Below are 25,886 nucleotides of genomic sequence, written 5' to 3' on the forward strand. Positions count from 1 at the left end.
GCAGCTGCTGCTGCTACACACCACCGTTGGCGTTGCAGTTACCATTGTAAAGGAAGGGGATTAGGTTTTATTTCTTCCTTCCTGGTCTTGGGGTGTTTGTGTGTGCTTTCTTTTTATTTCAATTCAATTTACCACAACACAGTCTGCTTGTGAACCCAATGTGGCGGATCCACAATTTTTTTCCCCATGGATACACCTTTTTTGGTATTCAAATTTCACACGACCAAGCGTTAAATTTTTTAAGCCGGTCGGGTCTTGTCGGAAAATATTATATAATACGATACCATAATTATACAATATGTTAATTTAAACAACATGCAACGTCATTAAAAATGAAAAAAGAAAAATACAATAAAATAAATGTGTTGTAGATGCATGATGTGTGAATAGGTCTGGAAATAATCAGAAGCGAAAACGCTCTTTTTTCTAGCTATTAAAAGCCCAATGGTTTACCAAAAAGAAAAAAAAAAGTTACCAAGATGAGATTTAGAAAGATTTGAACTTGAGACATTTCAAATAAAACTCAAACTGACAGGGCATTGATTGTTTATCAAAAAGAAAAAAATATGTTATCAAAATGAACTTTTGATAGACTTTAACTTAAGACCTTTCAAAATTCAAAAGACTGGAAATGCTTAAAAGGAGTTTACAACCACACCATTTTAAATTTTTTGATATAGGTTCAATTCTAAAAATCTTACAGGCTCACTAATACTTTTTATATATATGCTTTTAACATAAAATTTGAAAATCAATGGGTTCCCGTGAACCCGTATTAAATCTGCCCCTGCTAGTAGTGAATAACCATAACATAAAAATGGAAGACTGCTTCATTATCCGCATTTCACACTCTTATCCAACTCTACAATTATTTAAATCAAAAATTCAACTTATTCCGTGGGTTAATCATATTTCAAATCACAGCTAATATCATCCATCATATACAGACAAACCAAGGTAAGAAGAAGATGTAAACAAAAAGGAAATGAAAAATAAGAGCCATCTTTCACATGCATTTTGCTTCAAGTACAGCAAGTTAAAAAAAAAAAAAAAAAAAAAAGCTCTCATTACTACCCCCTGTGTTGATCACAGAAAGACTGGCGCCATCACCAACGTTATCGTTGCAAGCATCTTGATAAGAACATGCAGGGAAGGCCCAGCTGTGTCTTTGAAGGGGTCACCTACACTGTTGTAATAATAACAAGGGTTAGAAATGGAAAAAAGATAAAGATATTTTATGGATGGAGACTTACGTATCACCAGTAACTGCTGCTTTGTGGCTGTCACTTCCTTTGCCTCCAAGAGCCCCCGTCTCGATATATTTCTTAGCATTATCCCAGGCACCACCAGCAGTGTTGAGGAAAAGAGCCATCAGAATACCAGAAACCGTAGCAAACATCAACATGGCGGCCACCACTTTAGCCCCAAGTAAAGGATGCCCTATGTAGTAACCCAGAATCCGAAACAGAATGCCTGTTTGGAAAACAAACAACAAAAAATGTTCAACATGAACAACACTATATACATATATATATATATATATCTTGTCATTTAAATAGTGTGATTTGCTATACCAACAAATATAGGTGATACAATGGCCAAGGCTCCAGGCTTTATCATCTCCCTCAGAGAAGCAGAGGCGACAATTGCGACACATCTCCCATAATCTGGTTTGTCTTTGAAGTCCTATAAACATAAACATAGGAGAATCTCATAAAAGAATAAAGTAATATCTGGCTGCGTTAAAAAAAAAAAATCTGTTTGACGTACCATGATGCCTGGCCTCTCAATAAACTGTCTTCTTACTTCGTTAACAACCTCTTGGGCGGTGCGGCCAACTGCAGCACAGGCCCACGCACTGAAAAGAAATATAAGCATGGACCCCAACAATCCACCAACAAATACTTCTGGAATGGCAATGTCAACCTGCAAATGATGATTAAGCACTTGATCCACACCACAAGAAGCCAATCAGAAATTACCTACCTGTGTAAATGAGGTGTGAGCAAATGATGCTACTTCATCCATATACGCACTGAATAAAAGAAAAGATGCAAGTGCAGCAGATCCAATGGCAAACCCTTTTGTGGTTGCTTTCGTTGTGTTACCAGCTGCATCCAAAACATCAGTGATCTCCCGAACGCTTTCAGGCTGCTGACTCATCTCAACAATTCCACCAGCATTATCAGCTATTGGGCCAAACATATCCATAGTGAGAACATAGGCCGCAGTACTAAGCATGCCCATTGTTGCAACTGCCGTCCCAAACAGCCCACCTGTCGGATTCCCGGCATCATCAACTAACCCCGAGGTTTGCCCCAACCAGAAAGCCAAAACAATAGACACGCTTATCACAAGGACAGGAAGAGCGGTAGACTCTAGACCCAAGCTAATGCCCGCAATTATGTTAGTCCCATGGCCTGTTGAGCTTGAAAGAGCTAACTTGCGTACAGGCTCGTGTTTATAGTCAGTATAATACTGAGTAATCCATACGAAAATGTAAGCTGTCATGATTCCTACCAAACCACACAGGGCAAAATTCAACCAAGCAGAAGGAGCTTGTTCTGTGTACAGCATCCACCGTGTAGACTACATGTATACGCAACAAACAATTTTATAAGCTGTAGCAAACAACAGAAAACAGCAGCATGCTTCAAGTCACTTACCAAACCAAAAGTAACAACCGCTAAAATTATTGTAACAGAATATCCTTTCTGAAGTATCGTCATAGGATCCTCCATAACACCAATCACTCCAGGATCACGTGTGCCACGTATTGAAAATATTCCCACTGACGATATTATGAGATCAAATGAATGGATGACTAGAGGAAACAAGATGAAACCGGATGGATCTGCATGTTCATAGACAGATGATTGACTGATCACATAACATAATGTAAGAAAAACATGCATATGTTGCAATATAGAACCACAATACTAAAGTTATTCATTATCTAACTACAAATTAAGCAACTAACTTTAGCTCCCTGTCATGAGCTATAACATTGAAAAGTTATCAGCAGTAGCAGATCAGAAAAGTTAGCGTGTCTCAACTCTCAATTTGCCTCATATGAAAATGTTTTCCAATATCATAGAGATAGAGGTAGAACACTAATCTAGTTAACTAACAAACAACTGCACAGAGTTGAAGAAACATATGCTGCTGACAAAGAGCAAGTCTAGAAGATACCATGAACAACACTCTTTAACTGATTATAAACGCATAATTTCAGAGACTTAGGAATCAACTCCAATTGTAGAGAACCAGATGATTTACCTTCAATTTTGCAGCGCTGAGCCATGGTTCCACCAAGTATCATAGCACTGATTATCTCTGCAGCTATGCTCTCAAATAGATCAGCTCCTCTAGCTGCACAATCACCAACATTATCTCCAACCTTGTATGACAAAAGAAACATAAATCAATTAGATCAAAATAATCATCATGATAAGAAAAATAATATGCATTTTCACAAGCTAGACTAATAAGTCAGACACAAATAATGATAATCAAATATATGAGAAACCGAAAGTGGGTACGCATTGCTGCAGTTAAGATCCAAGCAATTGAATTCAGAAAATACTTGCATAAAAGACACCGTTCGCAGATTTGTTGATTCAAGACAAACCGTGAGGTCAACTTAGATTCATACCAGGATGCGCTTGGAGCTCCCTAAAGAAACTGCCAAACCTCCCCTTACTATCAAAAGAAGTGGTAATAAATAAAACAAAGAACACCACAATAAAGGAAAATCTAAGCTGGCAAACTAGCAGATACACTGTAAACTAGAAGTCTCCTTCCTCAATAACTTTCTAGGGCAACTTAAGCAATACTTTACTAGTCACAAATCATTGAAAAAACCTTACAGTCACTGTGGAAATATAAACATGCAGAGAAAGGGAGTGGGAGGCAGTCAAGTGGTTTGTGTTGGTGGCCTCTTTCTTTTTGTTTATTTTAACACTCCATCTTATTTTTGTGATTCCATATTATAATTTGCACCAGAACCGATATGGCAAACTGAAGCTCAAGCTGTTTGGTATTTCATTCACATGTATTTCTATTCAATAAGCAAAAAACTAAGTAAGAAATGTATACCAGATCAGCAATGACAGCAGGGTTTCGAGGATCATCTTCGGGTATTCCCTGCTCTACTTTTCCAACAAGATCAGCACCAACATCAGCAGCTTTCGTGTATATTCCACCACCCAACTGAGCAAAAAGGGCTACGAATGAAGCTCCAAAACCATATCCCACAAGAAGAAGAGGCACTGAGGACACATTGTTACAAATGTTAATGTATTTTTGTTTTAGATCAGATGACAAGAATAACAGATTTCCTAGTAAGAACTGATAATTATACAAAAAAACCAGTGACTGCAGCAAAGTTTAACATGGCTACTTTTTGACAGCAAGATTCTGCCAAATCCACCTCACCAAAATATATATATGCACACACACACGCACACACATATTATATATATATATATATCACCTTGCAAAACTTGACACCAGACACAGCAAAGCCAAAATCGTTAGTATTTATAGTTATTTTTATAGAATCACAAATGGTGCCTGTGGTTTGGCCCTTGTCACACCTTTGGGGTATAGGTTTAAAAAAGTTGCATATTTGAGTTATGTGATTACACAAGTAGTCTCTCAAAAGAATATTACTGTCATTTTTCCCAAACTTAACACAAACTTTAATGGAAGTTAGGGCTGGAACCCAAACTTGCACAAAATAAAAACCAAATAACTCAAACATGCAACTCTTTGAAGAACTTAGGCCCGTGACTAGGCCCAAACCACATTGACTTTTTGTGTAAATAACTCTTTTTTTTTTATTTGAGAGCCTTGGGGTGCAAAAGCTGACCCTAAGCCAAGGAAAATGTCCTTTCTAAAACTTAACACTTCACACACCTATTTTAGAAACAGACCTATTTGTGCAACATTAGCAATGGGATGCCATGTCATCTACATGAGGAGTTAAAATTTCCAAACAGTCAATGAATACTTTGAGACACGGACTCCATAATAAATGCACAGGTGCATCAACTAATGTTATAATCCATTAGAAGAAGTTGACACTCACAGTCAGTAACCTTCATTGAGCCTGGCGAGTCCACTCCCAACCAAACATAGAATGTCGCATAAAGGATGGCAACACCAATTACAGCCATGCCAACAACCACCAAGGCTGAGAAACCACCAGCACGAACAGCTATCTGAGCAAAAAAAGTGTCAGTGGAATACCTACCTGAAAAAGATTATGCAGAAATGGAACAAGAGAACCTGCAGAGCCTCTCTTGCAGACCGTCTTGCTGCACTTGAAACACGGACATTAGCACGCACAGAGACCCACATGCCAACATAGCCAGCCATACCAGAACATACAGCTCCTAAAAGAAAAGAGAAGACAGTGATAGATGCAGAAGTTAACCTGCATCAGCATTGCCCTGGTCAACAACTTCAACACTAAAGATACAAAACACGCATGATAAAGGAGAATCAGCATTGACATTCTCATCACCTCCCTAAGCCTGATGATTCTTGTTGAGGAGTTGTACTACGAAACATATATATGCCAAAGATCACCAATGCTAGCAAGAATGCCATCTTAGAGATAGATCCATACTGGGTCTTAAAGAAACCCTCAGCTCCATCGCGTATTGCATCTGATATCTAACATACAAAAGTGAATATCAGCAAAAGGCTTTGAGTTTTAAGTTAGTAGACTAAACAAACATCCATCCATGTTAAATATATTAATTGAGCATATAGAGTGTTGAGTACCTGAAGCATCTCAGGAGGTCCTTCATCCTTGGCAAGTACCCAATTAGCGAGATATATAGATAGGAGGAAGCTGATGATGCAAATTGAGAAGACACAGACAACGATGGGTGAGGTGCTAGCACCAACATAAAAAATAGCTCCAAAGCCCAAAAAGAGAAGCACAAAAAGAAGGCGCACATTCATTTTCATGAGAAATCGGAACATCTGCAGCAGCAGCAGGTTTATGAATTATGATTATTATTATTATTTATAGTATAATATAATACAGATGATGATGATTATGCATGTATGAATAATACCAGAGGCATGGTAGGTTTGGTGCGCATGTCAGGGAAGGTGGTCCTGGGTCGGTCTTGGTAAAGAGGCAAACTGCCAGTTTCCATGGCATCATCCATTGCAACAACTTCCCTCCTTCTCTAAACTAACACCCTGTTCCCGAGTTTCATTTAAAGATAAGTGTTATTATTTCGTGTTCCCTAGTTTAATGAAAAGGAAAGGAAAGTAAACATTTTATGCGTTCCCTAGTTGGATGGAAAAGAAAAGAAAGTTATAATTTTACCATTATACCCTTAGGTAAAATTAAAATAAAAATACATTAATTTCCATTCTCCATTACCAGTTTCTCTAATTGTGGTTACACTCTCCAACCTTTGTAGTCTCAAACTAGTCTCCATGTTCTAACATGCAAAACCTTAAATTTAATTGAACATAACAATTAAATGTCTTGCAAATTAATCAAAGCAAGCTGATGTCCATATTTATCTTTGGAACCCATATGCAACTTTTTAAACGTGAGCAGTCAATTAACAGAGCATGTATATCTTTTTGAATGGGCAATTTATTAATTCAAAACCAAACAAAACAGATACCAATTTATTAATACTAAACCAAACAAAACACTGAAACAGAGCCCAAAAACCAACTGCATTGACCCGTTTGTAGTTTTGTCAACTCATGTATGTTTTAACAAATATACAATAATATAGTGTACTCTAAGATGAAGCATCACCTAAATTGACCTGCTCGTAGAGATGCAGATGAAAAATGGTTATCAATCGAACCAAAATAGAACTGATTTGGTACCGAACCGAAATAGCCTCGGCGCAGCCAGTGGCAAAGCTTGGGCTTCGCCATGGCGGTGACCGAAGTCACGGACCCAAAAATTTTAGGGTCCGCGATTCGGTTCGTGTCGGTGGTTCGGGCCGTGTCGGTGGTTCGGTTTGGGTCGGATCAAACAATATGGCATTTATATATCTAATTTTTTTTCATTCATTCAAAACGATTGTTCTTGCCATTAAAAAAAAACTAGACCTAAAATATCCATAATGATTTACCTAATTAAGAATATTCAATAGGGCAAGTGAGAGTAAAATTTCACCATACAATACCAATTACAAGCTTAATCGACTAATTTCCTCAAATCCCCAATTCACAATTACAAACCCTAATTTTATAATCTTTCATCCTTGAACTATGTTTAACAACACAAAGGTAGAGCAAATAAACAATTACCTTGCGGTGGACCGTGTACGAGCCACGAGCGGCGCGCGGACGGCGGTGGCGAACTCAGAAGGCAGAAGGCAGGCAGAAGGGAAGCAGCAGACCTGACCTGACCTAGCCTAACCTTGCGTTGCGGCGTATACATGAAAGAGTCAGTCAGTCAGTCAGTCAGTCAAGTCGCTAGATCGGGGAAAACGTATACAATAATGACAATGCTTCAGTTGATCAACAAATCAATATACACAGACAGAGAGATCGACAGGATTAGATTAGATTAGATTACCTGATGATGATCGGCAATCGGAAGCAGTCGTCGTCAAGTATAATTTGATCAACAAATAGGGCTCAGAACAACAACAACCAGGATCAGGAGCTACTATTATTTTTTATTATTATTATTCGCTTTGCTTTTTAAATCATATCAGAAATTAATAAATTATATTCATCCACCTTTATTTTTTAATTTTGGGGCAGAGTGGTAGACCTACATATTTTATAGTTTATTACTTAACTAGCTTTAGAAATCCGTAGATTACAAGGTCTAAGTTAATGTATTAAAATGAATATTTTAATATAAATAAAATAAATGATAATTAATACAAAAAATATATTACAAATATAGTCGCTTTATATCATCAAATGCATTTGAATTTTAAATTGAAAATGGGTTGTTCTAACATCAGTATACAATATTGAAGCAATACCATTGGAAGCAATATTTAAAACAATGAGGTTTTTAGATCTGAATAATGTAGTTAAAGCCTTTCTCAAAAATGATTTTTACCCCATATCCTAAACCCTAAATCATAAACCAAAAAATACACCAAATTTTCCTTTTTTAACAGCTTTTATGATGTCCTTATAAACACACTGTTGTTCAACTGTCACAGTATTCTTATTCTAAATATAAAAAATGAAAAATTTGTCTATGATTTTTAAGACTAATTAAACATTGGATATTTGTAAAAAGTAAACAAAATTATTATAGTTTTCTTCAATAAGAAGATGTCACAAAAATTAAATGTTTGTGTACTCTTTAAACACAGTTTTTTATATACATTTTAATTTAAAGAAAATATCTTTATGACATGCAATTATTATATATATTAATATTTTTTTATATTAAGTATGTTAACAATATAATTTATAGCATTAATATTTTAATTAATGGAGATTGACCAATTAATACGGTATGTTAAATTTATAATCAATACTATATTTAGAACCAAGATATTTTTTCTTTTCCATCAATAGAAGAGAAGTAATTTAGGCGGGAATTTGATAGTGAGGATTAACCTCAGAATGCCATGTGTCTAAATTATTTTCTTTTATTAGTATAGGTAGATAGATACTTAATACTTAATAGTCATTTGTTATTGTGTGAAGGGGTAAGTGTAATTTCTATATCAGTAAGGATCAATAGTCATTGAGAAAAGGGGAAGAGATAATAGAAATTTTGTTAGGCTCGTTGCATTAGCATGAGAGGGGCATAGCCCGGGACCACTTCGGTGGTTAGTTGTCCATTGTAGATCCTATCTTCTTCAATACAATATAGCTTACACGTTGTTTTCATCATTCTTATACTTCCTAATTCAATTTCATATTCAGTTTCTATTAGAATTGTTGTATGGACTTGAGAATGATTACGGGTCTAAAGTTCATGAGCCTAAAGTATTTAAACCCATAAACCTTCTTAAAACCCTAAACATTCTCATTTCACCATCTTCAACATTAGACATACATACACACCTCCTGTACACGCACAAACCTCTCTTCTTCTTCTTTCATATTTCACTCAAGATCCAAGATTAGTTCAGGATATTACAAGAATAAAAAAGAAGAGTTAAGTGTCATTTTGGTACCTGTGGTTTGTTCAACTACGCAACTTGTAAGGCCCCCCGACCCGGGTGCCATACTTTCTCGCTGGTTGGATTTACTCATTCACATAATTCGTAAAATTAGAGTTAATTAAAACATTTCGCGGAACATAAACGTCAATCATTCTTATATAACATAAGTACTTGTCTTAAACAGAAAGAACATAAGTCTTAAACATAAAATATAAATAACACGTGTCTCTTCTTTCCTTCAATGCCAGTCTTCCTTTATCAGCCATGTGTCTCTCTCAAGCCACCTGTCTCATCCTACTCACCTGCGTGCATACTAAAAGTCAGCTACGCTGAGTGAGTTCTAGTTAATCAATTAACATACAATACATTCATGTCCATACTTATACGCGTCCGAAGATACGTATTTCGTACTTTACTTGCTATAACTCATTCATATACACTTTACGTTCATACGTACATATTTACACATCTTCTTTACTACTTTCCTAAGGTATACTGTAAACTATGCTACTTCTACTATCTCGGATATTATTTGGGTATGGTCCCTCAATCTCAGATATTTGCAAGGGTTTGATCCCTTCTATCCCAGATATTAATAGGGTCTGGTCCCTTTAATCTCAGATATTATTAGGGTTTGATCCCTACTTTCTCAAATATTATTAGGGTCTGGTCCCTTCTATCACAATCTCAGATATTATTAGGGTCTGATCCCTTTGTCTCGTTTAACCATACAACCATGCATGCCCTGTCAACCATACATGCCTCGTAATGTCCGTATCGAGTCCGAAAGGCGGTATTGGGTACATCATCTTCATGCACGCGTAGTTGATGATAACCCGAACGAAGATCAAATCTTGGAGAAGCAAGAAGCTCCTTGAAGTTGATCGAAGAGATCGTCGATGCGAGGCAAGGGGTAACGATTCTTGACCGTAAGCTTGTTGAGCTCGCGGTAGTCGATACACATACGGAAGGAACCATCTTTCTTCTTGACGAACAAAACGGGTGCGCCCCGTGGAGACGAACTAGGGCGAATGAACCCTTTTTCCGAAAGTTCTTGGAGTTGGGTAGACAATTCTTGAATCTCGGAGGGTGTAAGACGGTAAGGAGCCTTCACAATCGGAGTTGCACTAGGCACAAGATCGATGCGGAACTCGACTTCTCGAACTAGAGGAAGACCAGAAACGTCATCGGGAAACACTTCGGGATACTCGCGAACAACCGGAATGTCTTCAATATTTTTCTCCTTCTTTTCAACAACGTGAGCCACGAATGCTACATACTTCTTGCGTAAGTATGTTTGGGTTTGAAAACACGTTATGAGGTTAAGACTCGAAGGAGAAGGCTTTTCACCAATAACACGAAGGGTTTGACCATCGGCAATCGGAATACGAATTATCTTCTCGAAGCAAACAATTTCGGCACGGTGAGAGGACAACCAATCCATGCCTACTATGATGTCGAAATTTCCCAATTGCATTGGGATGAGGTCGATTGAGAACGTGTGGCCATTAAGATTCATCCTGCAACTTCGAATAACAGAGTCGATCGTCAAGGATTTACCATTCGCTACTTCAACAGTGTATGAGCTCTTAAGTCTAGATCGGGGCTTAGCAAGCAAGGACTCAAATTCAAAAGACACAAAACTCATATCGGCACCGGTATCAAATAAAATGGTAGCAAAGTGGTCGTCTACAAGAAACGTACCGTTCACCACATCGCCGTTTTGTTGCGCTTGGTGCGCATTCATCATGAAAGCACGCCCACGGTTATCTTGAGGAGCTTGAACAGCGGCTTGAGCCTCATGAGGTGCAGGTGCTTGAATAGCTAGCAGTGGTGGAGTTTGATTAGCCATCAATTGAGGAACTTGTGGCTGAATCGCTTGGTAGGCTTGGTAAGCTTGGAGCTGGAATTGCGGAGCAGGAGCCAGCCGAAGTGTGTTCACGTTTGTGAGTCGTGGACACGCACTACGAAGTGGCCAAGTTCACCATAATTATAGCAAGCCCGCATTTGGTTAACGGGTTGGGCATATGGCACGGGTCGGGGATTTGGTTGAGCAGCCCTCAAGGGAGCCGCTATGGTGGTTTCACGACAAGTGGGGCTAAGATGCCCGTAACGGTTGCAACGGGTGCATTGTCGGCAAGAGGCATAGGCGGGATGGTGACGTTGGCAGGTGCTACAAAACGGGTGAGGTCCGCCATAAGGTTTCTTGAGAGGTGGTACGGGGTTGGCTTGGGTTGAAGGTGCGGGTTGTTGGGTTAGCACGTAGTTTTGCGCTTCTTGTTGCGGTTGTGGGAGGAGTATGCGGGTTTGGATGATTCGAGTTTGGGTTATTTGGGTTCAGCAGCGGGTCTTTCGATCGGTTTCTTGGATGATTTTAATGTCAAAGTCCCGACTTTGACATGGTTGTTGGTTAGGGTTGCGGCTAGTTTAATCGCATCGCCAAGTTCCTTAGGCGAACTACTAAAGACACTATCTTGGATTTGCCTTGGTAGTCCCCTAATGTATTTCTCGATGGCACGCGAGGTAGGGGTAACAAGATGCGGCACTAGCACGCTCAACTCGTTGAAACGGGTGGTGTAAGCCAAGTGCTCACCGCCCTCTTGTTTGAGGTTTCAAAACTCAGCCTCCAAGTTCATGAGCTCGTTTGGAGGACAAAACTCTTGGGTCATAAAATCCTTCAATTCATTCCATGGCAAGGCCAAGGCAGCTTCAACACCACGGGTCGACTTTTCCTTGACCCACCATGTAAGTGCACCTTCCTCAAACATACTTGTAGCGAATCGGGTTCGCTTATCATCAGGACATTCAATTTGGTAAAACACGCTTTCCATCTTTTCGTACCACTGAAGTAGGGCAGTGGCACCTTGAGTTCCATTAAACTTGGTAGGTTTGGCATCAGTAAAGTTCTTGTAGGTTACAACGGGAGCTGAAGGTGGGGGAGGAGGAGGGTTAATGTTAGCCATGATGTTCTGGTGCGCGGCTCGATTAACGTTAAGGTTCGGAAATTTATAAACAACGAACAACGAATAATGAACATTAAATGTCGGGAATCACTTTATTAAAATATATTTAATACATCGAAACGACCCAACGGGTCGGGTTTACAATACGAACACGAAACGAAAATTGACGAATGTCACAGGTGGCTATGGAAGAGAGGAACGGCTGTTGGAACTATAGCGTGAATTAGGGTTTGATAACTCAAGAAAGAAAGAATAATAAAAATGGATCAGGTTAATATTATTGGGACGGGTTGAACCGAAAGAGATACCATTTTTTTTGAAAATGGGTTAAAAATGATGAGAATTGCTAAGAAATTGACAAATGACATATAGTAGTATTTATTTATTAGTAACATCATAGTGTGCAAGTTTTTGTCTTAGTTCTCACCTAGATTACAAATAAGATTAATTAATTAATATAGTTTTATTCTCTCATAAAAATCACAGTCAAAGCATGTTATTAGTTCCTGATAGAGGTTCGGTACCATTTGTTCGTTTAGGCGCCCACAGTTCGATAATATGGACTTGCCGATACTTTACTATTTCACGATCGGTACACTTGTGATAACGAGAGTTTAGTTTGGTAAATCCCTTTTAAAACCTAACTTGGGAATAGCAATTTAATTAATTTTCATATATTTTTTTCTCACATCAGAGCCCACTCAAACTTTTTAGAGCTTGTCTTTGTTGACCCAGCTACCGACGTAATATCCGTCGATAAGTTTCTTTATAAATAACTATGTTCTTTTACTTAAAAAAAGCAACCCAACATGAACCACACTAGTAGGGTGTTTGTCCTAGCTTTTATTTTTTAGCTCATGCTTATATTTTTAAGAAGCTTATAGCTTATTTTTTTATTATTTGATAAGCTCTTTTTAAGTGTTTGGATTAGCCTATATTCTAAAAGTTGATAATAAGTTGTTAAATTCATCATTTTTTAGTTTGTTATAGTAATAAGTTGCTTTAAAATTATTAATCCATCACCATTTGAGAGCAAATGAGTAAATTACACCCTTACACAAATAAGCTTATTCAAATAAGCTAAAAAACCATCTTCAAATAAGCTTTTTTAAATTAGCTTATATAAGCCTATAAACATAAGCTTAAAAAGCTAAACCAAATACCAAGTTAAGCTTAGTTTGTACAAAAAAAGCCAAAAAAGCTATAAGCTTTATTAAAAAAAACACCCCCTAGAAAATAGTATTGACTGGTCATTTTCATTCTATGCCTATAACTACCATTGCTTACCTCCGTCCTCCGGCCAAACCTTGTCTTTTTATACTCTTTTTGTCTATTTGATGGTATAACTAAAATGTTGTAATTGACATTCACAAAATTAAAACATGGCAAAAATGGTTTTGGAATTGTTATCTTTATTTGTGGTTTTCCCTTCTGTGCATGCTAAATCACATCACAAAACAAAGACGGATGAATTTTGTGGTTTTTGGTGTACCTCTCCGTAAACAAAACCATACATGGTAAATCATATATTCGGTAAAATTTCCTTAAAGAAACCATTTTCAAAGTTCATAATTTCCCACTCTTTACTATCACGACAGTTTTTTGCAAGTAGTGTGGTCCATCAATGAAAGTGGTAAGAGGTTATAATAATCAAGGATCAACAAATTTATGGAGTGATTTTGTTAGTATGTAGTTTTTCGGATTTTAGTTTGTACTGTGTGTTACCAGTTTTTAATTTGCAGCGTGAAAATTTTATATGAGAATTATAAAATTTAGGTATATTGGTTTCTAATGATCCTGACTATTGCCTTTTGGTCACTGCTGGTCCCAACTAATGAATTGGCTACTAATGGTCCCAACTTTTAAAATATTTGTTCCTAATGGTCCGCGACTAACAGAATCCTAAAATCGTTAGTTTCAGGTCGCCGGAAAAACGTGTTTGGCTGGAAAACTCAATTTTTTTCCCGAAAACTCAACATTTTCATCCCAACTGTCTTGGTAACTTCGTATCGGACCTTTAGGAACCTTTTTCGAGTAAAAGCCCCAATTACTGAGGTCGCCGGAAACCTTAGAACCATCGTCGGAATCGGTTGATGGTGCTCAAATGGTGGTAGTTGGTTAGCGGTGAGCCAATTGGCGGTGGTTGTAGTGTTCAGGTGGTGTTTTCCGACCAAAAACGTTTCCCAACGACATGAAACTAACGGCGTTAGGATTCTGTTAGTCGCGGACCATTAGTAACAAATACTTTAAAAGTTGGGACCATCAGTAAACAATTCATTAATTGGGATCAGCAGTGACCAAAAGTTAATAGTTGGGATCATTAAAAACTAATATACCTAAAATTTATTAAATAGTTTGTACTTTGTAGGAGTAGAGCATGGAATTATAGGCAAAATATTGCTAATAACTAGGTGAATTCAAATTAATTGACCGAGCTAGTCAAAAGGCTAGTTTTTAGCCAAGAATTACGAAATTTATTATATAGTTGACCTAATTGGTGAAAGATTTGAATGTACTAGGAATTGTAATAAACTAATAGGTCTAGATACATAGGAAATTTTCAAAACGAGCCAAGAGGGATTGAATTGGGTGAAAATTAGTTGAACGGATTACCAGGGTTCACCAGACATAAACTAATGGATGCCAGTTTTCAAACACGGATAACCAGAGTATTCCATCATGTCGATCTTCTAACCTGTTGTACATACAGAACGTCAGCTATATGTTGAATGAGTTCTAGCTTTAACCAATAAACAGTTATTACATAAACACATAATAATATTACTTTCGTGCTAAGACACAACATACACCATATAACAATAATGCATAAAACATAATTGTCGGACGGTCAAGTAACTTTAGCAAAATTATCAATGATTGCAATCTTCGACACACGCCACGAAGGCATTGCCACTTTATCTTTTAACCCATGCATGGTTACTTTAGCTCTAACCCATATAGGGTTACTTTATCTTCCCACGAGTGGGACAACTAACAGACTATACACTTTCATTAAACCTTTACTAGTTTAACTTACGCATGCACACCAAAACATATGTAAAATATAAAAAAGGGGTTCTTGAAACTCACCTGAAATCTTGTTGCGTTCATAATTAATAGTAATTCCATTCCTTGACTGACCATGCATAACTGTTAAACAATTAGTTGTTAATTTATAATTCTACAACTTAATTATACTTAATTAAGTTAACTAAGCCAACGGGTTCAAACCCTATTAACTTATACTGCATTCTCGGGTTTAAAATACAAGGAAAAGAAATGATAAGATTGGATAAGAGAAGAAAAGAAAAGAAATTATATACTTACAAGACGTTCTCAAGTTATAATAAAAGAAAAGAAAAAAAAGTGTTAATTACATTCTTGAGTTAGATAGGAAGGAAAAGATAAGAAAAAAAAATGTAACTTTACAATTATGCCTCATTCTTAAGTTAAATATGAAGGAAAGATGGGTAAATTATTAATAAATAAACTTTTCCTTCACAATCCGGCCATATTTGGCAGGAAAGTTTTGAAGGAAAAAAGGCCTAACTTTTCTTTCCATTCTCTTTCTTTTCTTTTAATAAAAAAACTCAAGAATGAAACAAACAAAGTTTTGTTATCTTTTCTTTTCCAAACCCTTAAATGAAAAACTCAAGAATGCAGTGTTAACTAATCTTACTAACACTTACTAACTTAACAAAGGTGTCTATAACGGTTTTATATCTAGCAATGAGTATTCCCAAGGTTTATTTGCAAAGAGTATTCCCATTTGAAAAGACCATTCTCATTTAAAAAGACCATTATCATTTGCAAAGACCATTCCCATTTGCAAACCATTCCCATTTACAAAGACAATTCCCATTTGCAAAAACCATTCATATTTGCAAAGATCATTCGTATTTGCAAAGACCATTCCCATTTGTAAATACCATTCTTATTTGCAAAGACCATTACCATTTGTAAAGAGCATTCCCATTTGCAAAGAGTGTTTCATTTGCAAAGAGCATTCCCATATGCAATGACCATTCCCATTTACAAAGAGCATTCTCATTTGCAAATAAGCATTCTCATTCTTTTTATGCACCGAACCTTACTCGCTTAACACGAACTAGTCCAAATAGCTCGTTATTATAAAGTTTGTGACTTTAACAAGTGTTCAATCCCCATCTAGTGGCATAATAAATTTCTTATAAAACCGACTTCATTTACTCATCCTTTTTATGAACTGAGCTTTACTCGTTTAACACGAACCGACCCAACTAACCCTTTTATTATCAAGTTCGTTACTTTATCATTAATCATGACCCGATCTATCTATCATCCTACCAACTTTCATATTAAACCGAACACTAAAATTAAAGTTTTTAACAAAATATACTTTTATCGAGCTTAGATCCGAAAATGAGAAACTTGTTTGGTGACGCGGCTTTCACGTTTTCTTTTAGCCTTAACAAGATATATCATCCAATCATGAAGTCGGATCACGGAACCGACTAAAACGAAACCTTTCAAATCTTGAACTCAAGTGTGTGAAAAGAATGGTGTAAAATGGTGTTTAGGATAAGAGTTTAGGGTTTATATTTATACTCCTAGCCCGTGAACCTTTAAGTTCGCCATTTCTCCTTAAGCCTATTCTTTAATCTATGCTCACTTTAATTATCTACTTGATTAAATAATTAAACCCCTTAATATAATAAAAATCCATTTTATTATTTATTTGAAAATTTGGTTGTTACATAGATATATGTTCAATCTTATGAATTATCACCAACATGTTTGTTGACAAAATATTATTATTTTAAACGTGCGACAAGTTGATCGACGTTCGCAAGGAAAAAGTAAACTGACGTAGGCTGTCGCGGTCTACTCAAACAATTAATTTTAAGACTTAAATACCTATAATAAGTACGGGTAAGTAAGATCGTCTCCACATGAACTCAAGGAAAGTGCTAATTTAATATTACTAAATTAATTATTAAACTAAAGCGGACAGACGATGTCAAGCAATTTTTAGAAAAGATTAATTAAACTGAACGGTTACTTTGAAACGATTTGTAAACAATATTAATGAAAGCATTCATTCTAGGTTCAGGTAATGTGCTAGTCAACTTAATCCTAGATTTACTTGTCTTGATTGCGCAGTAATTACTAGACCTAGTAGTTTGATTATGATGGCAAACGATACCCTAACCGAATTGTTGACACAATTGAACTCGATCTACACAATCGCCAATTTATGTTTTATGACAACTAATTAAGTAACATTAACCGATGATTATTAGTTCAATCACACAAAAGCGTAACCCTAAGTGTTGATGAACAAAACCAAACAAGTGATGCACTAATCAATAATCGCAAATATAAATTGTTTAAACAACCAAGCAATCAATTGAACAAGATAAAAGCAATAACTCACATCAAGTTCATAACATTAAGCATAGCAAATCTGGTCTCAAGAGGAATAACAAAAAATCCTAGCCTAGAACGAACACGAAATCCTTGAAAAATATTATGCAAAATACTTATCTTTGATGAACATGCAAACCTGGAACTAATCAGAAGCCTTGGAATGATAGAAAATCGCCCTAGAACTCCTCTTTTACCTCTGGAAGTCATTCTCTGCCGAATGGTGGGGTTAATGGGTTTATATAAGGCAAACCCTAATTTTTGCCGACTTTAAGCATCTTCGCGTATCGCGAAGTTGCATGTCCAGCATCTACTCGTATCGCGAAGATGCAACTGACTTTGTATTCAGATTCGTCTTGTTGAGAAACATGAAATTCATATATTATGGATTCCGTAACTCATTTTCTAGGCCGAGATATGCCCGTTTTACTAAAAGACACTTTCATGGTAACCCATCTCGTTCAGTTTTCACTTCAGCTTCAAGTTTCTCATCCAATCCTTTCCCGAATCCTCTTAACCATCCAAATATGTTTCCCCATGCTTCCATCATCTCGAGACTTGCTTAATCTTCATCTGGATGGCTCTGAATTAGCTCGTTTAAGCTCCATAACGTCCAATGTCCTGAAAACACATAACAATACTTGAAGTACCAATGTTCATTCATTTATTTACCTAAATATGACTAATTAATATATAACAATAACTAACTTTTACCCAACCACCATAAATTAGTTTTACCTTTAGGATTTTTAAAATAAATTTGACATGTTTGTTTCGATGTTATGTTATTTGAAATTGAATCAATATATTATTGTCACTTAAATAGTGTTACGAGCTTATGATCAATCAACATATTGCCTCGACATATAATCCGCCTAAGATCGGGGTGTAACAAGCTCTCCGAGTTACTTCAATGCCAAAAAGGTGTTTTTTTCCTTCAAATATTTAGGACTACCTATTGGATCTAACATAAACTTGATAGCGATTTGGGATCGGTTACTTATACGTTCGAAGATAATTAAGCTTTCCAATTGGAAAGTCTAATAAAGTCGGTTTTAAGTAGTTTGTCGTTGTAGTACTTCTCCATATATAAAGCCTCGATTGAAGTTTTAAATGACTTGGAGAAACTAAAAAGCTAATTTTTTGTGGGAGGTGACTTGGAAGTTAGAAGACGATAAATTGGGGGGCATGGGAGAAAGCCATAGCATTGAAGGACACTGGTGGACCAGAAATGGGTTCAAAAAAGATATAGTGAACAATTTAATCTCAAAATGGTGGTGGCGTTTAAGGATAGAAGACAATGGTTTAATTGGGGGGGGGGGGGGGGGTAATAAAGGTAGTACATTGGACTCCGAGATCGTGGTAGCCGGTTCTAAAGAAAAACATAATACCGGGTACTTGGGCAAATTGCAATAACAAACTTCTTGGAATATAACCTGGTTCTGCAAAACTACATTAAAGGTGTATTGGGAAACGATAGGAAAATATATGCTTTTGGCTGGATGTTTGGCACGGCTCGGTCCCACTTAAAAACAGACTGCGTTGTGGCTTTGGTGTGCAGATCTATATGTTATATTTACGGCTAGTTTAGCTCGCAAGCTACCGGAAAATGAATGCGAGGTAAATAACACATATCTTTTACAAGTTGACCAATTGATACCCAAAAAGGTAAACTTCTTTTTCTGGAAAACTTTATTGGAAAGGATTGCTACTCGACCCGCTCTTATGAAGAAGGAACATCCAAATTGGTTCGATATTTGGCCCTTTATGCTCGAAACATCAAGGAACCGTTGAACATATGATAGTTACATTCTCATTGACGGACATTGTTTAGCAAGGCATTACAAGATGGTGTAAACTTCCGCATTTCTATGCTTTTCTCAATATCCGATGTCATGGAGTATCAAGATCACTTGATTCGTGGCCAAAGAAAGATAATTCAGGCAATCTTTCGGGTCACGATTTGGTGCACATGGAAATAAGAAACAACATGATTTTCAATGGATTAATACGAATTTAAGTAAAGTGGTGGCGGAAGTAAAAGTTCTAACTTTTCTGTGAGTGGTGTCAAGATTAAAGAAATTAGGGTTAATTGGGAGAAATTATGCAAATTTGATGTACTAGATTTATAATCTTATGTCTCACTGTAATATGTATATAAAGGATCAGATACATTAATCCCTTATCGTACAATAGGTACGCGACTTCCTTTATCCTTGATTTTAAGAAACCCTAAATCACCTCTCCTCTGCCCAACGATCTCCTCTATGTGAACCGTCACTGGAAAGACGATATTCGCTCAATCCATCTCCACCTCCACCGTTCGCCGGCGCCATCAACACTCTTCGTCACCATCATCGCCGTCGACAACGAACTCGCCGGAAAAACGAAAAACGTCGCTCCCTTTTGTTCATAGGTTTGTTTAGCTTTTTTATAAGAATTGAAATTGAAATTGAAATCGAAGCCAATTGATCGATTAATCTTTGAAATCGATTCAGTTAATCATCAATTGATCAATTTTAAGTTTTGAATTATGTTTTAACCATGAATGCATTAAGATTTAAGCCTGAACGCTTAAGTTTTTTGCTTGAACGTTTAACTTTTAAACCAGAACGTTTAAAGGTTTAACATTTGAACGTTTTAAGGTAGGAATTTGGCTTAAATGTATTTCGCGTACCTAATGTACGTTAAGCAATTATTGTACGTTAGCGCACCCCATAATACGTAAAACGTAAGCTTGCAACTAGTTAGTTTTTTTTTTTGCTAGTTAGCGGTTTGTTAATATTATATACCGTCTTTCAACAAATAAAGACGAAGGAGATGGCGACTTTGCTTGTAAGACAAGTAACTATTAGTTTGTTTTCCTATAAATTGCTATTGTAGTCTTTGTTTTAAGAAATAATAGTAATTAGTTTCTCTTCCTCTTGTTGTTTCTTGAAGCCAAAAACGCCTAACCTTAAACCATTATATTATTGTTTATATGGTTAGACGTTAGTAGTTACTATATTTGGCGGGTCCAGATATATTAACTAACTACTCCCTGAATCGATCTCAGTCACACTACAATTAATACGTACACCTGCACGTACCTTAATCTCAATCTACACCCAAACAAACCCTAATCTCATCACCATTAATTCACACAATCAAATCATCCCCATATCCTCAGGTTACACCTTGAAATCGAGAGATGACGATTCTGTACACACTCGTGGCCAGAGGCTCGGTCATATTAGCGGAATTCAGCGGTACGTCCACCAACGCCAGCACCATCGCCAGACAGATTCTCGACAAAATCCCCAGAACGAATGACATGAACGTGTCGTACTCGCAGGATCGGTATATCTTTCACGTTAAGCGTACTGATGGCCTTAATATTCTTTGCATGGCTGATGACCTTGCCGGAAGTAAGCCTAAATCGCTTCTATTAATATTCTCTTACGTTTATTTGCTTTGAATATTCGTTTATTTGTTAGAGGGTTGTTAGAGGGTTACCTCATTGTCTGTTATTATATTATAGGTGTTTTGAGTTTTGTTATCTGCTAGCGTGTTTCATGTTGCATATATGATCCGTATAGACCCTGACAGATCTTATAGTACGGGATGGATGCATATGGTTCATCATTGAAGAACAATGTGTCTTGTATAGGTCTTGTACACCTAGTATAGTTCTTCGTGGATGAACTATATAACTCGTATAGGTCTATACAACTCAAATGCATCCATACGACTCGTATATTTAACAATCAATGATGTCTGACTGAACATATACACGAGTCGTATAGTTGACACATGGTGTCTGGTCAGCAGGAGCCTTTATCAATTATATTATACGTACGTACTGCTATGTCGATTATATCATTTACATGTTTTTTGTTGATTTTTTTACAAATTAACTAGCATATCGACAGAATAATATTCTTCCAGTAGAACACTTGTGAAGCCCCAAAGGTGAAAAGGGTGGGATCTGGTACAAATAAAATTAACTTACTAAATATACATATAACTAGAGTAATTACAGTTTTGAACTAGAATAATTATGTTATAAAAAATAATACAGTGTAATAATAATTACTCTAGTTCAAAAGTTATAATGCAATAATAATTGCACTTCTCACGATAAAAGTCATAACTCATTTGAATTTGATCTAAACCCAATGTGAAAGATCATTTCTGTATAAGTTGAGTTGGCATTTATGGAATTATAAACCTGATATCGATCTAAATGTGGCTATGCAAGAGATAAGGCTTAAAGTTAACTTTTCATAGCACCTTATTTATTTGAATTACCAGCTTTGATGGTTGGCACAATATATGTATAATATTGGTGCTGTTGTATGCTTTACAGGACGAATTCCTTTTGCGTTTCTTGAAGACATTCATCAAAGATTTGTTAAAACTTATGGCCGAGCAGTTCTAACAGCGCAGGCTTATGGCATGAACGATGAGTTTTCAAGGGTTCTGAGCCAACAGATGGAGTATTATTCAAATGATCCGAATGCGGATAGAATGAACCGTTTAAAAGGTGAAATGAGTCAGGTGAGTTTAAAGTTTTGAGTCAAATGGTTACAATTGTTGATGCACATAATAATAAGTTGCAGACTGTTGTTGTTAACTGTGGTGTTATGATATATAAACAGGTACGCAATGTGATGATACAAAATATTGACAAAGTTCTTGAGAGGGGTGATCGGTTAGAGTCGCTTGTGGATAAAACCGCCAGTATGCAAAATAACACGTTTCGGTTCAAAAAGCAGTCGCGCAGATTCAGGAATACAATGTGGTGGCAAAATGTCAAACTCATGTACTTTCTCTAAACCAAGCCTCACAAAATAGACGGGTCGGTTCGGGTAATGGGTCGGGTGGGCTAGGGTTCAACTGGGTAGTTTTTAAAAAGGATATATCACTTTGGTTTTGATCAAAACGGATTCTAACCATAACGGGTTGCCTTTAAATGGGCCCGCTTTAAAATGGGCTTTCACTTTGAGATTCTCATACTGATTTTTTTTGTTTAAATTGCAGGATTGGATTCGCATGTCTTATACTGATGATTATATATCTTGTTGTGGCGTTTGTTTGCGGTGGGCCCGCACTTCCCGGTTGTTTAGGTTGAGGACCGGAACCAAAACGAGTTTGAGTCGTGATTCTCAGTTTCTCAATCATTTATTGGAATGAGTTGATTTCTTATGCTCAAGCAATCATAGATTTATATATTTATTCTTTTGTTATGAGAAATTGATTATTTTTTTATACTGGTTTGTATTGATTTAGTTTAATATACCAAGGAATAAACTTATTCTCCAGTCACTTTTGATTGTATTGGTTTATTTATTTATTTCTTGAGATTGTTTTGTCTTATTCTTTAGAGCAACGATAAGGTTGTTGTCACGTAACCTGGAAGTAAGGAGTCCAAGTCGTGGAAACAACCATTTACAGGAATGCAGGGTAAAGATACGTACTCCGCGCATCTGGGAGTTTTTTGCATTGGGTTAGGCATCCTGTCACTTGTAGAAATAAGTTGCTAGACATTCCAGCTTGTTCCGATAGTTATTATTAACTTGAGAAGTAATACCACCCGCCACCCAAACTTATGATGACGATCTTGTTAGTTGAATGACTAGTTACGGAGACTTAAAACTTGGAACTTTGATGCACACAATGTCATTAACCGAACGACTAGTTACCCGAACTTAAAACTTGGGACTTTGATAACTATTTATGCTAGAGCCAGTGCATCTCTGTTTATCGAAGCGTAAATTGGTGGTTTTCCTTTCACGAGAGTGCGAGTATAAAATGAATAACATATGTGACCGCTACTTAATAACCATATTGACTATTAAAAATAAAAATATTTTTAGAGATTTTAAGTTAAACAAGTGAAACAAGGAGCAAATTTCTCAAAATGGTTAGGAACAATTCCTTTATAGGATAGATATTCTTCTAACCAGCCACTTTACACCATGGGCCTGGTTTGTATAATGTTTATAAAATTTCAATTTGTTTTACAAAATTTTGGAAAATATTAAAAATTTGATTCGTATTTTATTAGAAAACATGATCGACGCTAGGAGTTCTTTGAGACTACGATAAATTCAGGGATTTCTATGAATACACGTTAATTTTGTCTTCCATTTGTCGGTGTTTTTCCTTGTCCTGCCATTTTGTCTGTGCTCTTTCCTAGGTGTCATTGTTAGACACTATCTAGACGGTTCATGATCCACTTATCTCAAATACATTCGAATCACACCTTTGTGGTAGGGCAAAAACCTCCAAAATCGTAGCCGCACCTTTTGAGTAATGAGTCAAGCAAAATGAGAACTACAATGATGGAGTCACACCAAAGACGATTGTTAATTGGATTAAATAGTTAACAAAAAATATCGATAACGCTAACTTTTATAAATTAAACGTTAAAGAAATAATGTTAAACGATGCAATACACAGCTGCTGGATCTTCCTATCAAACAATTCCTTAATCACATAGCCATACATCAAACCTTGATTTCGGCCATAACTAATATTCCTTGAAATAGACCTATAATTGTAAATTAAACCACACCATATAGAGGTCTAAACTACTTGTTAGACTTTGTTTAAACTATTTTGACACTCTCGGTTAATTTTGTGTTGATTTACAGGAGTAGAAGTGGTTATACTATCAAAGGTCGAATTAAAATCCCTGGTCTGTAATTTCTTGCATTGCAAGTTTCATGATTAATTAAAAAGTTATAATTCAAAGTAGATATTTAGTTATAATTCAAAGTTATAATAAGTACATTTCCTTAATAATACACTCAAGTCACAATGTACCAGCTGAACTCGCCTTGTTGATTTTGATGTAATCGGTTATTGCTTTTCACCGGTCAGTTATTCTCCCTTGTTCCTGCATTAAAACTTGACCTGTTTACCCCTGATGATTCAGTTTTTTGCTCATTGTAACCAGGTGCGTGTAAATGTGAGTGCCCAAAACCCTGGTAAGGTTCAGGACTTCAGGCAGCACTGACCGAAAACATAAAAGGTCTAAACTAGGGGTGCAAACGAGCCGAGGTGCTCGCGAGCTACTTGAGCTCAGATTTATAAAAAGTTCAAAACGAGCCGAGCTATTTCGAGCTTGAGCTGAGCCCGAGCCTAAAATAAAGCTCGTTTAGTTACCGAGCCCGGGCATTGTATAGAAAGCTATTTTAGGCTCGTCGAGCCTTAACAAGCCTTTTGCATTTTTTAAGTTTTTCCTCTTTTGGGCTTTTATTTTTTAAGTTTTTCCTCGTTTAAGCCTTTAAGGTGCTACATTAGCTCAAGCCGTGCTTAGGCTTGTTAAAAGTTTTCCAAAAATAAACAAAAATAATAAAAAAATGTATATAAATTAAATAATAAATAATAAATGAGACGAGCCCAAGCTTGAAAAAACAACTCACGAGCCAAGCTTGAGCTTTAGGAAAGGGGGCTCGAAACAAACGGAGCTCGAGCCCGAGCTCTCATAAATCAAAACAAGCTAAGCTCGGGCTTGGCTCAGCTTGTTTGCACCCGTAGTCTAAACGAGCTCCTGCCGGAGCCTTTTAAGAGAGGAACAATATTATGAGGTCAGTTTGGTCACCTTAGTAATTTATGCATTAAGTTTTTATGCAATTTATTTACCTTGGTTTGCAGATAAAGGAGCCTTTTATTGTGAGAAGCCCAATAGGCCTGATTATTGGATTTATGGTGGTGGACTTGTGGTGTTCTTGATGCCCAAATTCGTTGAAACTTGAAAATATGGGAAAGCGTTTTATGTCATTTCTATTCTAATTAACATCAAAGGATATGGTTTTGGGTTAACATGATTAATTTTTTTAATTACACTAAACTATGTATGGATTAACATGTATAACTCGTTTAAGTAATATAAAAAAATATAATTATATATTATATAAGGTCGACTTGCCAATGCGTCAACGATGCCCTACTTCTTTGGTACCAACTGCCGCAAAAGTGCTAACTTCAAAATTGAAAACAATTACACTTATTCTCGAGTTTTTTATTTAATGGTTTGAAAAAAAAGATAAGAAAATTTTTCTTTTTTTATTCTTGAGTTTTTTCATTAAAAGAAAAGAAAGAGAATGGAAAGAAAAGTTAGGGTTTTTTTCCTTCAAAACTTTCCTATCAAATATGGTTTGATTCGGAATGAAAGTTTATAGTCATGTACAATATTACTAGTTTACCCTATCTTTTTCTTCCTATTTAACTCAATAATGAGGACATGATTGTAAAGTTACAATATTTTTCTTATCTTTTTCTTCCTATCTAACTCAAGAATGCAATTAACACTTTTTTTTCTATTATTTTATTTTAACTGGAGAATGTCTTATAAATATATAATTTCTTTTTTTTTCTTCCCACA

At 36.3% G+C, this 25,886-nt stretch overlaps 2 protein-coding genes across 2 annotated transcripts; one reads left to right on the forward strand and one right to left on the reverse strand.

Annotated features, from left to right (window-relative positions):
* Positions 1-1,055: 1,055 nt before the first annotated feature.
* LOC143542624 (pyrophosphate-energized membrane proton pump 3-like) lies at positions 1,056-5,999 on the reverse strand. The gene is made up of 12 exons (XM_077035175.1): positions 5,794-5,999; positions 5,531-5,682; positions 5,293-5,440; positions 5,093-5,225; positions 4,099-4,271; positions 3,280-3,400; positions 2,667-2,854; positions 1,987-2,589; positions 1,771-1,926; positions 1,575-1,686; positions 1,254-1,473; positions 1,056-1,186 (listed from the first exon to the last, which is right to left on the reverse strand). The coding sequence occupies exons 1-12, from the start codon at positions 5,995-5,997 to the stop codon at positions 1,087-1,089; spliced, it is 2,310 nt and encodes a 769-aa protein (XP_076891290.1). The 5' UTR covers positions 5,998-5,999; the 3' UTR covers positions 1,056-1,086.
* Positions 6,000-20,702: 14,703 nt separating this feature from the next.
* On the forward strand, positions 20,703-22,642 carry LOC143542596 (vesicle-associated membrane protein 711-like). The gene is made up of 4 exons (XM_077035150.1): positions 20,703-20,919; positions 21,861-22,051; positions 22,153-22,316; positions 22,535-22,642. The coding sequence occupies exons 1-4, from the start codon at positions 20,703-20,705 to the stop codon at positions 22,623-22,625; spliced, it is 663 nt and encodes a 220-aa protein (XP_076891265.1). The 3' UTR covers positions 22,626-22,642.
* The last annotated feature ends 3,244 nt before the right edge of the window (positions 22,643-25,886 follow it).

The sequence above is a fragment of the Bidens hawaiensis genome, unplaced genomic scaffold, assembly GCF_021521415.1.
Source record: "Bidens hawaiensis isolate Kalapana, Puna unplaced genomic scaffold, B.hawaiensis_p1.1 tig00012940_1, whole genome shotgun sequence".
Taxonomy (NCBI): domain Eukaryota; kingdom Viridiplantae; phylum Streptophyta; class Magnoliopsida; order Asterales; family Asteraceae; genus Bidens; species Bidens hawaiensis.